General features: G+C 37.4%; 1 protein-coding gene across 4 annotated transcripts in view; it reads left to right on the top strand.

Moving 5' to 3' along the window:
• CSDE1 (cold shock domain containing E1) overlaps positions 1-18,791 on the top strand; it is a 38,702-nt gene that overhangs the window by 13,095 nt on the left and 6,816 nt on the right. For 2 of the 4 annotated variants that reach the window (XM_025912329.2, XM_086717904.1), the window contains exons 3-16: positions 2,432-2,578; positions 4,241-4,439; positions 5,709-5,818; positions 6,219-6,311; positions 6,930-7,027; positions 9,897-9,978; positions 10,331-10,459; positions 10,569-10,694; positions 11,552-11,764; positions 13,397-13,537; positions 13,621-13,785; positions 16,129-16,236; positions 16,832-17,007; positions 17,565-17,677. In XM_025912329.2, coding sequence (XP_025768114.1) covers positions 2,441-2,578; positions 4,241-4,439; positions 5,709-5,818; positions 6,219-6,311; positions 6,930-7,027; positions 9,897-9,978; positions 10,331-10,459; positions 10,569-10,694; positions 11,552-11,764; positions 13,397-13,537; positions 13,621-13,785; positions 16,129-16,236; positions 16,832-17,007; positions 17,565-17,677 — 1,891 coding nt within the window. In that variant the 5' untranslated portion in view covers positions 2,432-2,440. The remainder of the gene's footprint in view (positions 1-2,431; positions 2,579-4,240; positions 4,440-5,708; positions 5,819-6,218; positions 6,312-6,929; positions 7,028-9,896; positions 9,979-10,330; positions 10,460-10,568; positions 10,695-11,551; positions 11,765-13,396; positions 13,538-13,620; positions 13,786-16,128; positions 16,237-16,831; positions 17,008-17,564; positions 17,678-18,791) is intronic. The other 2 variants (XM_086717905.1, XM_025912330.2) reach the window with 2 other exon arrangements.

Here is an 18,791-nt window from a genome sequence, read left to right as displayed (position 1 = left end):
CCATTTAAAAAAAGCCAAATAACATTTACACTCTGGTCCTTTCCTTCCATTCCCCCTCCCCCCTTTTTTTTGATGTGTCTTTATCTTAATTTTTTACAAAGAAGCATCTGTTGTTGAGCTATCTGTTTTTTCCATTGGACTTAACACTTTTATGTAATTGGCGTTTTGTGTGTGTGTGTTTAATGAACTTTCTTTTTGTTTAATGGCACTTCTTTAAAGTTTTAGTGGTGCTGGTTAAGAAAATCTTACAGTGCCATAGAAATGTAGTTCAGTCTGAATTGTAAAGAATTCTTTGAAGAGAAGGGTGTTAACATATTGCTTTATCTAAAGTTGCTCCAGTGCCATGTTTTTCCTAAAGGAAAGATGAGGCCCCCCAAATGGATAAAGGCTAGAGAAAGAAACTTCAGTCAGGAAAGATGGGAGGAGAAAGGAAAGACCCTTTTTCAATTCTGCTTTGATACTCATTTTGAGGTGAGATGAGACTAAAGAGCAATACAGTCCAAGTTCCAGAACCTTTGTTGGGGAATAATAATCTTAGAGGGAAAGGATAGCTCTGATTCCTTGTATTTCTGTTTCATTTTCCCTTAGAAAAACAAGTCTGACCTTGTACCTGCAGGAATATGTGATAGGACTGGAGACTTGAGAATGTGGTTTTTGGGACTTCATGGCCTGTGTGTTACAAATCACAGTATTGTGTTCTTACCTGTATGGTAATAACTCTAGTCCAAATAGCACAGCTTGAAAGTCATGATCCAAGACATGTCTTGGATCTAGAATATGGTCTTCAAATTAGTTTGATCATATTGTTAGTTAAAGCATGTATAGTCAGTGTGTATATGTGTAGATACTTCTAAATCGTGTAATTATACTAGACACATCGCATTTGTGTTATAAAACATAGTCCTACAAATAAGGAAGATAAAGATGGAAAAGGTGCCTGGTTGGCTCAGTCAGAAGAGCTGGCAACTCTTGATCTCGGGGTTGTGAGTTTGAGCCCCGTGTTGGGTGTAGAGATTACTTAAATGAATAAAAACTTCAAAAGAAGAAAAAACATCTAACTTACATTTTGGGATGTCTGGCTGGCTCAGTCGATAGAGCATGTGACTCTTATTAATCTTAGGATCGTGAGTTAAAGCCCCACATTGGGCATGGAGCCTACTTAAAAACAAAAGATGAAATAAACAATACCATAAAAATAGTTTACCTATTAACAGTACAGAAACTTCCCCCTCGCTAAAAATGTTATGTCTAAATGCTTAGTTTATAAGTGTTTTAAAAATGTATACCATCACGAATTAATATCAGAGGGACAGTTTATGTGCAGTGTGTTTTATTGCTACTAGTATAAGTCTGTATCATAGTCTTGATATTAACGTTTGGCAGACTTATCAGATCTTAAATTAGATGATCATTTTACGTCATGTAGAGGTTAAAGAACTAATACTAGGATTAGAAGTGTCAGGGCCCATTTTCTTTGCTGGTGCTTGCCTTATATTAACATTTTTTTTTCTATCTAAGAGTCTTGTGTAGCAATCTTTTTCAACCGTTTGTCTTTTTGTAAAAAAAATTTTTTTAACGTTTATTTTTGAGACAGAGACAGAGCATGAACGGGGGAGGGTCAGAGAGAGAGGGAAACACAGAATCCGAAGCAGGCTCCAGGCTCTGAGCCGTCAGCACAGAGCCCGACACAGGGCTTGAACTCATGGACAGTGAGATCATGACCTGAGCCGAAGTCAGACGCTCAACTGACTGAGCCACCCAGGTGCCCCCTGTTTGTCTTTTTGTGAGGGCTGTTTAAACTAGATAGCTACGTTTGTCCACTTAATTGGGCAAATATAAATTGTAATATACTGAAAGTAAATGAATGAGGGCTTCACTGTCAGCCTCTTGTGGAGTTTTTCACCCTCCCTCAGAACACCTAAGTAATGTATGCGCAGTGTGATATTATCTAACATACCACTCAGTCCTTTCCTGAAAATATATGATATTTATAATAAAGCTAAGTTTATCTATGGGCAAGATAAATAATATAGTTGTAATATTTTCTTCCACATCCTATTGGATTATTGTTGTGCATACTCTGAAGAGTCAAATAACTGAAAATACTGGATTCCGCGTGAAGTTGTGAGACGTTGAGAAGAAGTTGGGCTGAATTGTGTCATTGTAGCAACCACCAGTGACTCATTATGGCATTTAAAAAATTGTAAATGTTGTGGATTAGGGATTGTGAAAGGGCTTTAAAAGATACATTTTAGCTTGACCTCTTAATGTTAACACTATAATTTCTTTTGTCAATAGAAACCTGATTCAATGAATTCTGTTTTGCTGAAGTAACCTAAGGGTAAATCTGTAAAGGTATAGAAGTTGACTATCAAGTGTGTGTTAAATTGTTATTGATCATAGTTATAAACATTGTGCTATGTTACCACAGCTGTTTGAGATGGAGAACGTTTTTACTGTATCATCAGATCCTCATCCCCCTCCTGCAGCCCCTCCTTCACTTTCTTTACCTTTATCTTCATCTTCTACCTCATCTGGGACTAAAAAACAAAAGAGGACCCCCACGTATCAGAGATCTGTAAGTCAGGGAAACAGTCATCCCAGCTCATTTTGCTTTGTGTTAAGAGCATGACTTAGGAGGGCCACTCACTTTGGTTGAAGTAACCTGCAAACTCACTTTCTAACTTCTCTAGGCATTTCCTTCACCCTGAATCATGAAAGATAAGTAGTTTAGGCCTTGCTACTCATAGTGTGTCCAAGAATCTAAAGCATTGGTACCACCTTGGGAGCTTGTTAGAAGTGGAGAATCTCAAACTTTAACTCCTGCCTCCACTGCAATCAGTATTTTGTATTTTAGCCCTAGTTCAGAACCCAGATTGTAGAGGTAGGCCTTCTTGGTTTAAATCCTCTACCATTTAACTTTGGCAAGTCATTTAACCTTTCTGTGTCTGTTACCTCATTAGTAAAATGAGGATAATATTACTTTCTCTTGGGCTTTGTAAAAAATTAAATGAGTTCATGCATGTCAAACAGAAGAATGTCTAGTATGAAAGAACTAGAACTTAATTACCTACAGATTTAATGGCTTTGATTTGCATGGTTTGGCCATCCCATGTACTGTTTAACTACTCATACTTGGGTTTATTGTTCTACAGTCTTAGTCTTTTTATTTTCCTAAAGAAAAATATTTTTATTAATAGTGCCCAACATCACATTTAAATGAAAATGCTTCTTAATAAGTCAAATTTTCAATGGAAGAGTCTAAAACTAGTAAAGATGTGGATATGTTGCTGTCATAGTAAATCAGTTACAGACCTAATCTCTCCTAGGGATTTTTCCTCTTTTTATCCATCACTTACATTAATAATTTGTTTTTATGGTTTTACTCAAATAAGGCAAAATGAAATCTCCAATGTGATAGACTGTATTTGATGATCTAACATGTTCCATTGCATTATATTTAAATAGCTCTTTTCACTAAAGAATGTTTTCCTTTGTTTTACCTGATCGTAGAAGCAAATGACAGTATTTAGAGATTTCATCAGCATCTGAAACGGGTGAAAAGATTTCTTTAAATATACTGTGAAATGATTAAAACATTTTTAGATTTGAAGAGTTTTTGTTGTCATGGACTTCTGTCTTAGAAAAATCCTGTTTTCTAAGGGTTATCTTTCACTGAAGAATCTGTTGCATTACTCTAATATTTTGTAGTTTGAAATAAGTATTGCATACAAAGTTTGTTTTGTTTTCATCTCTACTAATTTAAGTAATTGCCTTTGGATGCATGGCTTACCATATAGTGTTGATTTCTATTTAAGTTTCAAAGTAGGTGTTAGCAAATTTCTTAAAGAAGTGTTTTGGTAGTCTGGGTTGCCATCCCTTGAATATCAGTTACCTTTGTTCTGAAATTATTGTTTTAGTAGTAATTTGAAGTTAACATAAAGGCAGCTTATACTTAACGTAGTTGCTTTACCTTAACACTAAACTCCAGAAATCCTATTTGTCTGGTAAGTGAAAATTCTACCATAAATTGGGGCAGTTCCTTAAAATAAATGGAATTATTTCTTCTGAAATATTTTATTAGCTAAACTAACATTTCAATAGTAAAATCCCATAAACTTTGCTTTACCGATTTTATCTTTATTTGCTTGTTTATATTAAAAATTTAGTGATTTGTTAATCATAAAATGCTTTAATGTACAGATCTGAATATATTAAGTTCTTTTTCTTCTTAAAACAGATGAGCTTTGATCCAAACCTTCTCCATAACAATGGACACAATGGGTACCCCAATGGTACTTCAGCAGCACTGCGTGAAACTGGGGTTATTGAAAAACTGCTAACCTCTTATGGATTTATTCAGTGTTCAGAACGTCAAGCTAGACTTTTCTTCCACTGTTCACAGTATAATGGCAACCTGCAGGACTTAAAAGTAGGAGGTAATCTGTCATTGACTATTCTTTTTAAAAAACTAATCACAGATTTCTCTTGCATATCATCTTGCTCGTGACAGTGTTCTACTACTTTTGGCCTTTTCATTGTCCCAGTTACTGAAATGTATCTCTGTAAACTAACAGAATCCTGATTTCTCTTGTGGTGGTGTCTTTTTGAGGGATAAAGGACTAATTGACTTAAAGATATCTTTGAATATTTTTTCAATAGATACTTGGAAGATCTAATTGTTCTCCCCCATAATAATGATTTTAGCTGTATATTAGATTTTAAACCAATGAAAATATTAGACTTTTATAGTGTTAGTTTTGACTATTTTATTAAGTACTAATTTTGGTAGTACCTGAGAAAAATAACTCCTACAGTGTCACCACTTGAACTATTCATCTTGGCTGACACCATAGAAATTACTTTCACATGTGAAAATGTATGGCTTATTGGAAGACTGAAGTTACAAGGTGTCAAGGTGTGTGTGTTTAAAGATTTTATTACAATTTTTTTAATGTTTTTATTTATTTTTGAGAGAGAGTGAGGGAGCATGAGCAGAGGAGGGGCAAAGTGGAAGGGGACAGAGGATCCAAAGCAGGCTCTGCACCTACAGCAGAGAGCCTGATGCAGGGCTTGAACTCCGAAACCAGGAGATCATGACCTGAACCGAAGTCAGACACTTAGATTCAACCACCCAGGCACCCCCTCGGTGTGGTTTTTTTTTTGTTTTTTTTTTTTTAAGTATATTTGGGAAAAAAGAGCAGTAGTTTACATGCATATTTGGCATACCAAATACTCTAAACCCTGCAAGAACATTATTTTGGTTAATCCTTACTTTGCAGATGAGGAAACTGAGATACAGAGAAGCTTAAGAAAGAAGAAAAGTTGCCAAAGGTCATGATCTTTATATCGCCTCATTTTCAGTATTTGTTAAATGTGAAAACTAAGACGTTTCTATCTTAGAATAAAACAGTGGTTCTGAAGCATTAGTATGTATCAGAATAACCTGGAAGGCTTGTCAAAACAAATTGCTGTACCTGGTGCCTAGAGTTTGTCTTTCAATAGGTCTGAAGTGGGGCGGGGCCCAGGACTTTGCATTTCTGCTAAGCTACCAGGTAATGTGCTGCTGCTGCTGCTGGTCCAGGAACTGCACTTTGAGAAGTCACTGGTCTAAAACATCTCAAATGCTACATTAAGTTTGGCTTGAAAGTGAAGTACCATTTTGCCAAAATTAGTCCAACACATACAATACTTATACTTTATTTTAGATGATGTTGAATTCGAAGTATCATCTGACCGGCGGACTGGGAAACCCATTGCTGTTAAACTGGTGAAGATAAAACCAGAAATCCTCCCTGAAGAACGAATGAATGGACAAGTTAGTGGCTTTGATGCTTTGTGTTTTCTTAGGGCCCTGCATTTGCATATCTTTCACATTAGAAAAGGAAGATTCTCCCCATCTCCTCAGTTTGCACGCAAGAGAGCTATAGTATATAAAGATTACTATCTTAAAATTCTAACAGAAGCACTGGCATTTCTTGACCTGAAATAAAATATGGTCAAGACTCAATTTGGGTTTTTACATATAACCCTAAGACTACACTTACAGTCAGCTTATGTACTGTAAGTTTGAAACTTGGCAGCATGACATCCTCTTGTGGATCATATTAAAATGCATCCCTATGTATAGTATAGAGGATATTAAAATTCAGTTAATATTGCACAGTGCTGCTCCTGAAATGATTAGCAATGGAAATTTTTTTTTTTTTGACTGGTAGGTTGTGTGCGCTGTTCCTCACAACTTAGAGAGTAAATCTCCAGCTGCCCCGGGTCAGAGTCCAACAGGGAGTGTATGCTACGAACGTAATGGGGTAAACTTGTGTATTTTTCTTAAACCTTTGCCTGATCCACCATGTGATCTATAAGCGTACTTTAAAATTCAAAATAGAAAACGTAAGCTGCAGTTGATAAATTCAGTTTTAAATTTGGTTTCTAAGAGACTTCGAGTGCAGCATAATCAAAAACTTTAAAAGGAAAAAAATCCTTAGGACTTCCAAGTGTCTTAGCTTGCCCAAGTGTGACCTTAGTTAGAACATTAAGGTAAAATGTTCCTTTTACTCAAATTTTTGGGGGTTGTGGGAGGGGATCTTTTTTCTGGTTCTTTTTAAGCACTAACTCCATCTTTTTTGTTTGGAATGCCTTACATAAAAATTGTTTTTTTGAAATGTAACTACAGTCTCTGGGCAAATGCTTCCACGTGTGTAAGCTTTTTGAAGTTGGATTGCTGCTCAGCTGTGGACTCGCAGAAGTCATCAGCATCATGGAGGGGAAGTGTGTGTTTATATGAATAAAACAATGTACTTGTCATAAAGCATTGTTAAGACATTTGGTTTAAAATGCCAGTTTAAGAGTTATTTAACAAAGTAAATCACAGTATACAGAGAATATGCATCCTGCCAGTATAGTAATAACAACTTATTAATTCACAGGAAGTGTTTTATCTGACTTACACCCCTGAAGATGTCGAAGGGAACGTTCAGCTGGAAACCGGAGATAAAATAAACTTTGTAATTGATAACAATAAACAGTAAGTTCTTTTTTTCCACTTAAGTTGGGAGTTTTTGTTTTGTTTCTTTTGTTTGTGTGTCTTCCTCCTCCCCCCAAGGAGAAGAAAATTGAAGTACGTTGAAAACCTAACTTGTAAATTTGGATAATTTTAATGATAATTTTCATGATCTTTTTTTTTTTAATGTTTATTTATTTTTGAGAGAGAGAAAACACAAGCAGGGGAGGGGCAGAGAGAGGGAGACACAGAATCTGAAGCAGGCTCCAGGCTCTGAGCTATCAGCACAGAGCTTGATGGGGGGGCCCAAACCCACAAACCGTGAGATCATGACCCGAGCCAAAGTCAGACGCTCAACCGACTGAGCCACCCAGGTTCCCCTTCATGGTCTTTTAAACTTTTCATCAGCTAAGCATTTGAGGGTCTATGCTATGATGGGCACTGTGCAGCTGTCAAAAATAGGAATATAAAGTTATGGTCCGAGCTTTCAAGGAGCTGTTCTAGAAGTCCGTGAAAGTTGCGCAGTGCTAAAGAGAAGTTTTGAGGGAAATGGTGTAAAGTCACCAGGGAGATGAGGGGGAGGAAATAGCATTCTGAGTAGAAGTGTAATTTTGAGGAAATGGCCAAAAGTTTTGAGTTTGATTGAATTGATTGGATCATAGGAAGATGAAGTTTGAGCTTTATCCCATAGTCCTAGGACTCTGGAGGGATTTTAAATTGGGCGGGGGGGGGGGGGGGTGGCGGCAGGGTAGGAGCAGAGATGGAGGTATGATTGGTTTAGATCATTGAAGTGGTGGAGATGGTAGACTTTTGAAGGGTAGGTATACGCTAGACTAGAAGCAGTGACTTGAGAGTTAATATGCAAGATGAGTGTCTATGCGTAGGCCAAGGATGGTTAGGTGGAGAAGTTAAGCCATTGATTAGATAGAGGTGTATATTGGAATTAAGGAGAGTTCCAAATGCCACTTTTCTGGCTACTGGACAGATGATGTCATTAACCAGAAGATACAGCAGAAAGTACTAAATGTGGGAGAAGAATTATACTTATTTTGGCATTTTTTTAAATAAATGTTTATTCGTTTTTGAGAGAGCAAGAAGTGAGCAGGGGAGGGGAGGGGCAATGGGGAGGAGCGGACAGAGGATCCGAAGCAGACTGCGCAGAGAGCAACGAGCCTGATGTGGGGCTCAAACTCATGAATCGTGAGTTCATGACCTGAGCTGAAGTTGGGCCCTCAACCAACTGAGCCAAACCAGGCTCCCCTTGTTTTGGCATTTTATGTAGGTGAAGATCATAAATATGTAGTTGCATGTAGAAGTCTGAAACAAGCTTAATGGACAGGATATACAGCTGTTGAATTCATCAGCATGAGCAGTTAAGGAAAGTGTAGTTAAGAAAGCTTAAGGATAAGGGGCACCTGGGTGGCTCCATCAGTTAAGCGTCTGACTCTTGATTTTGGCTTAGGTCATGATCTCATGATTGTGGGTTCGAGTCCCACATCAGTCTTTGCACTGACAACGCCAGAGCCTGCTTGGGGTTCTTTCTCCCTCTCTCTGCCCCTCCCTCCCTGCCTCCTCCCCCCCCCCCTCCTTCCCCCCCCTCTGAAAAATAGGCTTTAAAAAAGAAAGAAAGCCTAGGGAAAATTATTTTTGTACAAGCACAGAAGGAAGTTAAAAGTGGGAAGTTGGAAAAAATGCTAGGAATGCACTTTACAATAGTGTAGAGAAAGCAAAGTCCCAAGAGCATGTGCAGAATTATTAGCCCTGAATCTTACCTCTTGTCAGACTAAAAGGAATCAGATTGAGTTGGTGGGTATGTTAATAGTTTCAGTCTAAAGCCCTCCATTTGATCTTAGATAGGAATCTAGGGGATAATTTATTAAGTTCCTGTATGCCGAGCACTTGTACTAAATGTATATAATTGTTACTTCTGAGAACAGCTTCACCTGATCAGTGTCTTCATCTGTAACACAGAGTATGTTCTCATAAAGTGACTTGCCTAAAGTCATACAGCCTGTAAATAGCAGGTCTTTGAACCCCAGTCTGGCTCTAAAGTCTTTCACTGTAGTAAGTTGCAAAGACAAATAGTATATTTTCCACTGTCTTCATTAGTCTGTTAAATTTTTGAAATAAAAACCCCAATTGGGTGACAGTTTGTCCGTGAAGAATTTACTTAGTCTTTACCTTTTGTTAAAACAACTACACCAATAGCCTGCACCATCTTTAAAATGAAATCAGATTTACATTTTCCTGCTCAAAGATGAGGACAGGATAACAACATGTAGGGTCTAATGGGTTTCAGTGAAGGTGAATGTCTTGTTTGTTTGTTTTTGTTTTTAAAGCATAGGAAATTTCTCCTTTAATCACATTTATTCAACCTTCTTTTATGGCTGTTTAATCAGAAATCATTGATGGGATAGCTAGTAAATTCAGCACTCGTTGCAAACAGGGACCACCAGTCCGTATCCATCTCTATATCCCCGGTACCTTTAGTTTGCGGCACAAGATACTCAAATGTTTACCCAATAAATGACCTTCCTAAGACTTTAGATTACCCTATTTGGTTGCATTCAGTTTATGACTTTCTTTTGTTGTAATAGAAAAGCATAGGGTATCTGTGATACTCTTTTAAGATTCTAAGAGAAAAATGATATATATGTGTGTGCCCAATTTAGAAGGCTAGAGAATTTGAGCAAAAAATCCTTTGCATATGAAGCCATGTGAAAAGGATCATGTGTCAAAAACTTTATATTTGCTCTTTGTGTTGACATAAAATTGAGCTCTCAGAAAACTAATTGTTTCTCTAGATTCCTCATATCTAACCAAGCCAATGCATTTTTTTTTTTTTTTTACCCCTTTTTGATCCCCCCACCCCCACCCAATTATTCCTTTCTAGTACTGGTGCTGTAAGTGCTCGTAACATTATGCTGTTGAAAAAGAAGCAAGCCCGCTGTCAGGGAGTAGTTTGTGCCATGAAGGTAAGTGTCATCAAATGTGAAAAATTTGAGGTTTTTGTTCTTTGACTACTTTCAGTCCATACTTCAAACCCAAGCCTTTGGTTCTTTCTTTTCTTTGTCTTCCTTTTAAAAATATTTCACTGGTAATGTCAAAAGTAATCTTTTAAAATTTCTTGGTTACTAATTCATATTTTCTTTACAATGGGCCATGTAATTGATACTGTTAATATTAGACCTAGCCAAATATATTGTTTCCAGGGCAGTATAATTTTACAACAAGGCTTATTGACTGTAAATTGTAATCATAAATATGTACACTGAATAGTACCTAATGTTCCTATTATTTTTTTGGGTTTTGCTTGTTTGTCTTTAGGAGGCGTTTGGCTTTATTGAAAGAGGTGATATCGTAAAAGAGATATTCTTTCACTATAGTGAATTTAAGGGTGACTTAGAAACCTTACAGCCTGGAGATGACGTGGAATTCACAATCAAGGACAGAAATGTAAGATAGTTGACTAACTTGATCTTCCGCCTTCTTTTAAGGTCAGTAGTGAATTACATTTTTAGGAAACACTTAAAATTATATGATCTCCTCCTCCCTTCTGATTTAGGGTAAAGAAGTTGCAACAGATGTCAGACTATTGCCTCAAGGAACAGTCATTTTTGAAGATATCAGCATTGAACATTTTGAAGGAACTGTAACCAAAGTAATCCCAAAAGTACCCAGTAAAAACCAGGTAAATAGTCTTTTTCAGAAGAGTTTTCTATTGTCTCATCAGTAGAACAGTTTGATATACAGAAATTTTATTCAATTAATATAATTTTATGGTGGTGGAACAATTAAATATTTCTCTTTTTATTTATTTTTTAACACTTATTTATTCTTGAGAGAGAAAGAGCATGAGCGGGGGGGGGGGGGGGGGCAGAGTGAGAGAAGGACACAGAATCCAAAGCAGGCTCCAGGCTCTGAGATGTCAGCACAGAGCCCAACACAGGGCTCGAACCCATGAGCTGTGAGATCATGACCTGAGCTGAAGTCACACGCTTAACTGACTGAGCCACCCAGGCACCCCAAATATTTCTTGATATATATAATTAAGCTAAACGAGGGACCAGTGATTGATATGTCCATGAATAGGTTTTGTTTTGTTTTGTACTGGGTGATCAGGAGAAAGGGAAAAAAGAAATGCTGGTTAAATTGGGAAAAACCATTTTAGGTATGCATTTATTGGGGTTCTCTCCCACCTCCTCCCCCTCCTCCTCCACCAGTTTGTTTCTTTTATGTGGGAGGTAAGGTGAGGAGAGGAGACTGCTGGCGTCATTGCTAAAGAAATGTGAAACCTAAAAGACAAATTCTTTTCCTTAAATAAAATATCTCTGTCAGAGTGCAGGATCTTAACTGCAGTGTTGTGATTTTATCATGTGACCACAGAACACAAAGTTTGCAAATTGGGCTTATGTTGTCAACATTTTTTTTCCCTGTAGGGAACTGTTTATTATAAATAACATGGGTTTGCTGTGTGTTCTTCTTGTTTGACTTAGAACTAGGAAGGATGAGAAATCTCCAGCTAAAATAGTTTTTCCTTCTCATCAGAATGACCCATTGCCAGGACGCATCAAAGTTGATTTTGTGATTCCTAAAGAGCTTCCCTTTGGAGACAAAGATACAAAATCCAAGGTGACCCTGCTGGAAGGCGACCATGTTAGGTTTAATATTTCAACAGACCGACGTGACAAATTAGAACGAGCAACCAACATAGAAGTTCTATCAAATACGTTTCAGTTCACTAATGAAGCCAGAGAGATGGTGAGTGTTGGATATTATTAGATATTTGTATTCAGTATGGGGGCCTAATATTATATTCAAATTTGTAATGCTATACTGAAAAGCATTTAAGTTAATGATGACATGGGGAAGCTTCCTTGTGAAGTGACTAAGAACCAGATATTTCAGTCAGTCTGGGTTTGGTAACTGACTCTGCCAGTTATCTTGAAACAGATGTGAAAAAGTTTCAGAATGGAAATGTGTACAGGAGGAATTCTAAGATCTTTTGAGAGTCTGTTACTTTGTGGACCTTAAATATGAAGACTGAGAAAATTCAAGTCTATCGTTGTAGAAAACAGATCTTCCCAAACTGTTCCATGTTTAGTAAACACTTGATAAGGTTAAGTAGGTTTTGGATTTTTGGCTTTTACGGCAGGAATTTGCAAATTCTTTTCAGTGGGTATATGTCCAGGAGTGACCTGCACCAGAAATGTTTCCCAAACATGTTTTATAAGCTCTGTTTTCATAAATTAACTGCCTCAGATGTAATTTATAGTTCTGTTGGGATCGTAACATGAGTGGTATATCTCCGTGCGGTCAATGGAACTGGGTACATTCAATGAAAATTTAAGTTTCTTGGGACTTAGAACCTTTATCTTTGGAGAACTGATCTTGTTTGATACTTGCAATGTGCTTTTAACTTTATAAATTTTGAGAACCAAATGAATGGGGTGTGTGTGTGTGTGTGTGTGTGTGTGTGTGTGTGTGTGTGTGTGTGTTTTAAACAAAAAGCTTCTCAGGTAGGGTCTATTTTGCTTGACAGTATAGACTACATTGTCGAGTAGCTTGGCTGCCATCAAGATTTAGCCAAAGATTAAATGTCAGGATATTATTTATGCTATATTCAAAACTGGTTATAGAATAGTCGTCAGTAATAATACAAATAAATATGCAACATGTAAGTCATTGGTAGGTTGATAATAATTGTTTCAGTAAACTTCTGAGTACCTGCCATGTGCCAGCTAACTCTGGATGTAATTGCCCTTACAAAGCTGATAATTTAGTAAGGGGGAAAAATGAGGAAAGGATTTCGTATATTTTGTTTATTCTTCAGACCTTAATCTTAAGCCTTTCCTGCACCTAAACTCACATAAAAATTTTTGAGATTGAGACTAAAAAAAAAGTTCCCTTTAGTCGACTTTGGAAGTATTTGAAGTATTTGTGTAGATTTTTAAAATTTCTAGATGTTGTCATAAAGCTTGGGCCTTAGGATCCATAGATTTAGAATCTTTGTTTTCTACCACTTATTAGCTGTGTGCTTTGAACAAACTGCTTAACTTCAGCCTCGATTTCCTCATCTTGCAATACAGGGTAATAATACCAAGTTCACAAATTTGAGAATGAAAAGGAGTATATTGTGTGCATGTGTTAACACTCAAATGTGATAGTTTTTTCTATGCATGCTGACCGGGGGGTAGCATCTCAGACAGTGGCTTAGAAGTTAATTTACTGAAAGCAATGAGTTTGTATTTAAATAGAAAAATTAAAAAGTGGGTACAGATTTTGAGTCATTAATTCAGAGAATTCCTAATGAGTTTAACTTGATGCCTCCAAAATTGAGTATTGTTTTCTTGGCAAGCTTCGCAGCCAGTGAAAATATTATCTGGATTTCAGGGTGTAATTGCTGCCATGAGAGATGGATTTGGTTTCATCAAGTGTGTGGATCGTGACGCTCGTATGTTCTTCCACTTCAGTGAAATTCTGGATGGGAATCAGCTCCATATTGCGGATGAAGTAGAGTTTACTGTGGTTCCTGTGAGTACTTTTTGAGAAAGAATGGGATGGTTTCTTGATGCTTCCTTTTTCAGTTTAAAGTTACTTTTGTTTATCATTTGTAGGATATGCTCTCTGCCCAAAGAAATCATGCTATTAGGATTAAAAAGCTTCCCAAGGGCACGGTTTCGTTCCATTCCCATTCAGATCATCGTTTTCTGGGCACTGTAGAAAAAGAAGCCACTTTCTCTAATCCTAAAACCACTAGCCCAAATAAAGGCAAAGAAAAGGTAAGTTTTACATGATCAAAATGATTTGTGTAGCTCTTTATTCCTCTCTTTCAAGGAAACCACTGTCCACACAGTAATGGAATGAAGTATTGTCTCTTTTGGAATTCTCTGTAACATTAAAAGTGAACTGATCTAAAAGAAGGTTTTTAATCTCCACATTATGACTTGGGGGGTGGGGGGCTGTTCTATGGATTGTGGGATGTTAAGCAGCATCCCTGACCTTTACCCACTGGAGGTCAGTATCTCTCTTCTCCCTCTGTGTGACATCCGAAACTGTTGCCATATCCTGCAAGACATCCCCTAATCCCCAATGAGAACTGCTCATCTAAAATGATAGTACTGATCTTCCCAAGCAGTTTAAAACTTCCAAATTTGTGTGGACTCCATTTACACATTTGAACTCCATTTTGAATAGTCCACAGAATAAAGATAGAATGATGTCTAACATGGCTTTTGCTCTCAAGTAAATAATAAATTGAGGGTTGTACAGAAGCAGGTAATTCATACAAAATATAAAATATTGCCATAAAAGATCAGTGAGAGCACTGTGGCGAAAATAAATTCTAATGTGGCAGGATCTGGGATGGTATCACTAAGGCACTGACACTTAATAGGTGGGTATACATGAAGAAAGAACATTCCTCACAGAATAGAGGTACAAATGAGAAAAATTCAGGATTTCTTTAGAAAGCACTGAGTAGTTAAACAGGAAGATAGGGTTTTTCTTTGGTGGGTAGAATAGGGGAAATAAGATGAAAAATCAGGATACAGCTAGATGGAGAAGGTTCAATTGCTACTCTAGCGAATTTAGACTTTGTTCTGTACTCAGAGAAGATTTGTGGAAAGTGACATCAGATACGCACTTCAGGAAGAAATGGCATAGTATGAACCCTAGATGGGGGTGGAGAAAGACAAAAGATGAAGAGGCCTGATACGAAATGAGTTTAGGTAGACCTTGAACTGGGAGCAGATATCATGGATCTAGACAAGAGCAGCAGGTACGTGTGGGAGATATTGGAAGGTAATGTAATTTTTAAAATGGCTACTTAGGATCCTGAGAGAACTGGAACAACATCTTGCTTACTATTTATTTTGTAGCTTAGGAAATCACTTCTGAGCTTCAGTTTTTAAACTGAAAAAATCATAGTCTCCTGTTACGGTGAAAAAGCCCTCACAAGGCCAGGCCCATAGTAGGAATTTCACAAATGCTGCATTTAACAATAATAAAAATAAAAGAAAATCAGTGGGGCTTGTTTTTAATGGTTTTTAAAAAGCTCTTAGAATGCCCTGCTTCCCAAATGGCTTTGACAAAACTGAGTTGATCAAGACAGCCTTTGAATGAGACTTTTCCTGCCCTTTTATTGTTCTGTTCTTCTTAGATCAACACTAGACCCTAGTAAGTCCTTCTGTCATCACGCTTATTTATAACAGTGTATTACAGTAAGGAATATGAATGGTAGAAGACTAGAAATTAATTGGTTTTGTATAGTTGAAACCATAAAAGTGGTGTAATTTGTGAGGTAGTTGAACAGTGTCATTTACAGTATGATTCTGTATGGTATACCAGAAATTTCTTAGACTTTTGACGAGTGAATCTTTCTGGTAATCAACAATGTTTTAAATTCTGTAAGCGTTGAATATCAAATGCTCTGAACTGTGCTAGATCCTCTACCGAATTAAATTTTCGTGCATTGGTAAATACGCTCTCATACAAAACACTGTAAGGTACTATGGGAGATTCAAAATAGGTGATACAAAAAGCTTCTTGCCCTATAGAATTTCTGTTTATTAAAAATACATGCTAGGGGCTTCTGGGTGGCTCAGTCGGTTAAGCGTCTGACTTCGGCCCAGGTCATGATAGCACGGTTTGTGAGTTCGAGCTGCACGTCAGGCTCTGTGCTGACAGCTTGGAGCCTGGAGCCTGCTTCGGATTCTGTGTCTCTCTCTCTCTCTCTCTCTCCCCCTCCCCAGTTCATGCTCGCACTGTGTCTCTGTCAAAAATAAATAACCTTTAAAAAATTTTAAAAAATACATGCTCAGTTTAATTTTTGGCTGGCTATGAGAAGTATAGAATGGGTGTGTTATAAATTTTCAGTAAGCTTTCCCTCCTCAATAATAAAAATTAGATTCTCGGAACTAAAAGACCCAATTACAGTATGTTGAATCAGTCCTGGGTTTAAGGTAAGACTATCTTTTATTCATATGAAAAATTGGTTACTGTTAGGGAACCCCAGAATAGGACATTTGTACAGCTGTGCCAATTCTTTAGCTCCAGGGTCTAAAAACTGTAACTGCTTATTGCCTTTTTGTTCTTGATTCTTTTCATTGTATCCTGTTTTGTAGGAGGCTGAGGATGGTGTTATTGCCTATGATGATTGTGGGGTGAAATTGACTATTGCTTTTCAAGCCAAGGATGTGGAAGGATCTACTTCTCCTCAAATAGGAGATAAGGCAAGATAATTCTGCTTATTTGAGAGGAGAGTTAAAGGTTGTCATCTTCATCATAAGTCCTGCAAAATGTCTTTGGGGTTTTTTTTTAATCTTACCAAGTTTTGCTAAAAAAAATTGTGTGTTTACAAGTTTAATATAAGAACGTCTTCCCATTTACAAGCAGCTTATTCAGAATAGGGTCTAAGACACCCTTTGTTAAAAGCTTTCTGAGGAGTCCGTAAGCACTAGAGAAGATCTGCCTAAGTCAATTAACTTATAATATTATAAGCTAAACCAGTTGCTGAAACATTATCAAAGTAAAATCATACCCAAGATTTTATATGGCTGTGCATTTTTCTCCTCACTATGTCTGGTTTTCTGATAGCCCTGCTTTAGAGAAATTGACAATCTATAAGGAATACACACTGGAGAACAAAACTTGATCCCCTTATGAAAAGTGTGAATGAGACCTAAAAGTATTAGTTTTGGTGAAAATCTCTTCCATCAGAGTATTTAACACAAAGGATATTTGGAGTGGGAAGTTGTAGGTCCTAAGGTAAGGAGCTTGGTGTGGGAAAGACATGATATTAAATATGAGTGTCCTTATTTTTCACAGGTTGAATTTAGTATTAGTGACAAACAGAGGCCTGGACAGCAGATTGCAACTTGTGTTCGACTTTTAGGTCGTAATTCCAACTCCAAGAGGCTCTTGGGTTATGTGGCAACTCTGAAGGATAATTTTGGATTTATTGAAACAGCTAATCATGATAAGGAAATCTTTTTCCATTACAGGTGAGGAATGCCTTTTAGGAACTTAGAGCTTACTATCCATTGTTTGGTTTTGTTCGAAAACATTTAGTATCGGGTGGTTATATATTTTGTAATTCCAAATTTCATATTGGTAAAATTATGGCACTATATAAACAAAAGTTAATCATGTGTATAGGGAACATGTGGCCGGAAGATAAAGGCCTGTACCTGCTTTGAACATTGGGCAAGAACTTTCTGCTTCAGTAAAAGAATACTGTCTTCTATGTTGCTACCAGAGAGTTGTACATTTAATATGTGTCAGTTAAGGGCATGGGCTCTTAGATGGTTCAGGTTTGAATCCTGGCTCTGCCACCTAATTAACCTCCTAGTATTTTAGTTTCATTGTCTTGAAGCTGGAGATAATGGTGCCTTTTCATTGGGTGTTTCTGAGGATTAAATGAGTCACTGCCTATAATGTGCTTCAAACAGTATCCAGCATAAGTAAGCACACCATGAATGTTGTTACAGAAGAAGTAAATTTATTTGCTACCGTTGATGTTTGTGGTGATTGCTTATTCAAATGTTTCCTTTCTTCCCAGTGAGTTCTCTGGTGATGTCGATAGCTTGGAACTGGGGGACATGGTCGAGTATAGCTTGTCCAAAGGCAAAGGCAACAAAGTCAGTGCAGAAAAAGTGAACAAAACACACTCAGGTAATGAATTGTGGTTTCTACTTATTTAGTCTAGGCTTTTGGTGGGAGATGAGAGACAGCATGGGAGAGGAAGCAAAAACCCAAGATTAGTGGTCCCCCAGGTGTGATACCCAGATACAGTAGCATCACCTGGCCACTTAGAAGAAATACAAGTTCTTTGACCCCACCCCAGAGCTACTAAACTTAGGATGGGCATTCTGTTTTAACAAATCCTTTAGGTGATTCTGACGTACGCTAAAGTTTGAGAACCACTACATAGATAGTTTAGATCATTCACTTTATTTTCAATTCAGTACCTCTTTCTTAAAAAATAACCCTAAGATGTAAATATCCATGGGAATGGGGAAAGAGGCATTCTTCGAGGACGCTGTTTTGGAGAAGAATGAGAAAAATAATGGGAACTTAAAATGGTTGCTGTTTAGGATCTCTAACTTAAAAAAAAAAAAAAACCCGCAACTTTTGACTTTGATCTCAACTCCTCAAATAATACTTCCTCATGGTGAGACCTAGAGAAATGACAGCCAAGAACGTTCATTTCATTTCAATAAATATCTAAGCACATGCTGTGCTTTAAGTACTGGGGATACAGCAGTGAAGAAATCAAAGGCAAGAAACCTGCCTTTGTTGAGTTTATTTTTTAGTTTGTATTTATAGGCAAGCAAGATGAGTAAAATTTTGTGCTTAGAAAGAAAGATAGTAATATATATTACTAACATATTGAGCTTAAAATAAAGGGAAGTGTATAAGTGTTGGGGTTGCATTTTAGAGATTAGAGAGAGAGAGAGAGAGAGAGAGAGAGTGCGAGCAGGGGAGGGCCAGAGAGAGACAGGGAGACAAAGAATCTGAAGCAGGCTCCAGGCTCTGAGTGTCAGCACAGAGCCCGATGTAGGGCTCGGTCCCATGAACCTTGATGAGCTCATGACCTGAGCTGAAGCCCAATGCTGAACCTTCTGAGCCACCCTGGCACCCCCAAATTAACATTATTTTCATGATAATTTAGCAATAGTTCAAGAGTAGCAGACCAGCCAGCAACCCTCTGTTAACATTTGTTCTGATGATTTTTGCTTTTTTCCCGTGGAATGGAGTTACAATTGTTGAATAAGAAGTATACATG

The sequence above is a fragment of the Puma concolor genome, chromosome C1, assembly GCF_028749965.1.
Source record: "Puma concolor isolate L17-30 chromosome C1, mPumCon1.1.hap2, whole genome shotgun sequence".
Taxonomy (NCBI): domain Eukaryota; kingdom Metazoa; phylum Chordata; class Mammalia; order Carnivora; family Felidae; genus Puma; species Puma concolor.
Note: the sequence above shows the minus strand (reverse complement) of the source record. Positions and strands in the feature narration are given on the sequence as shown.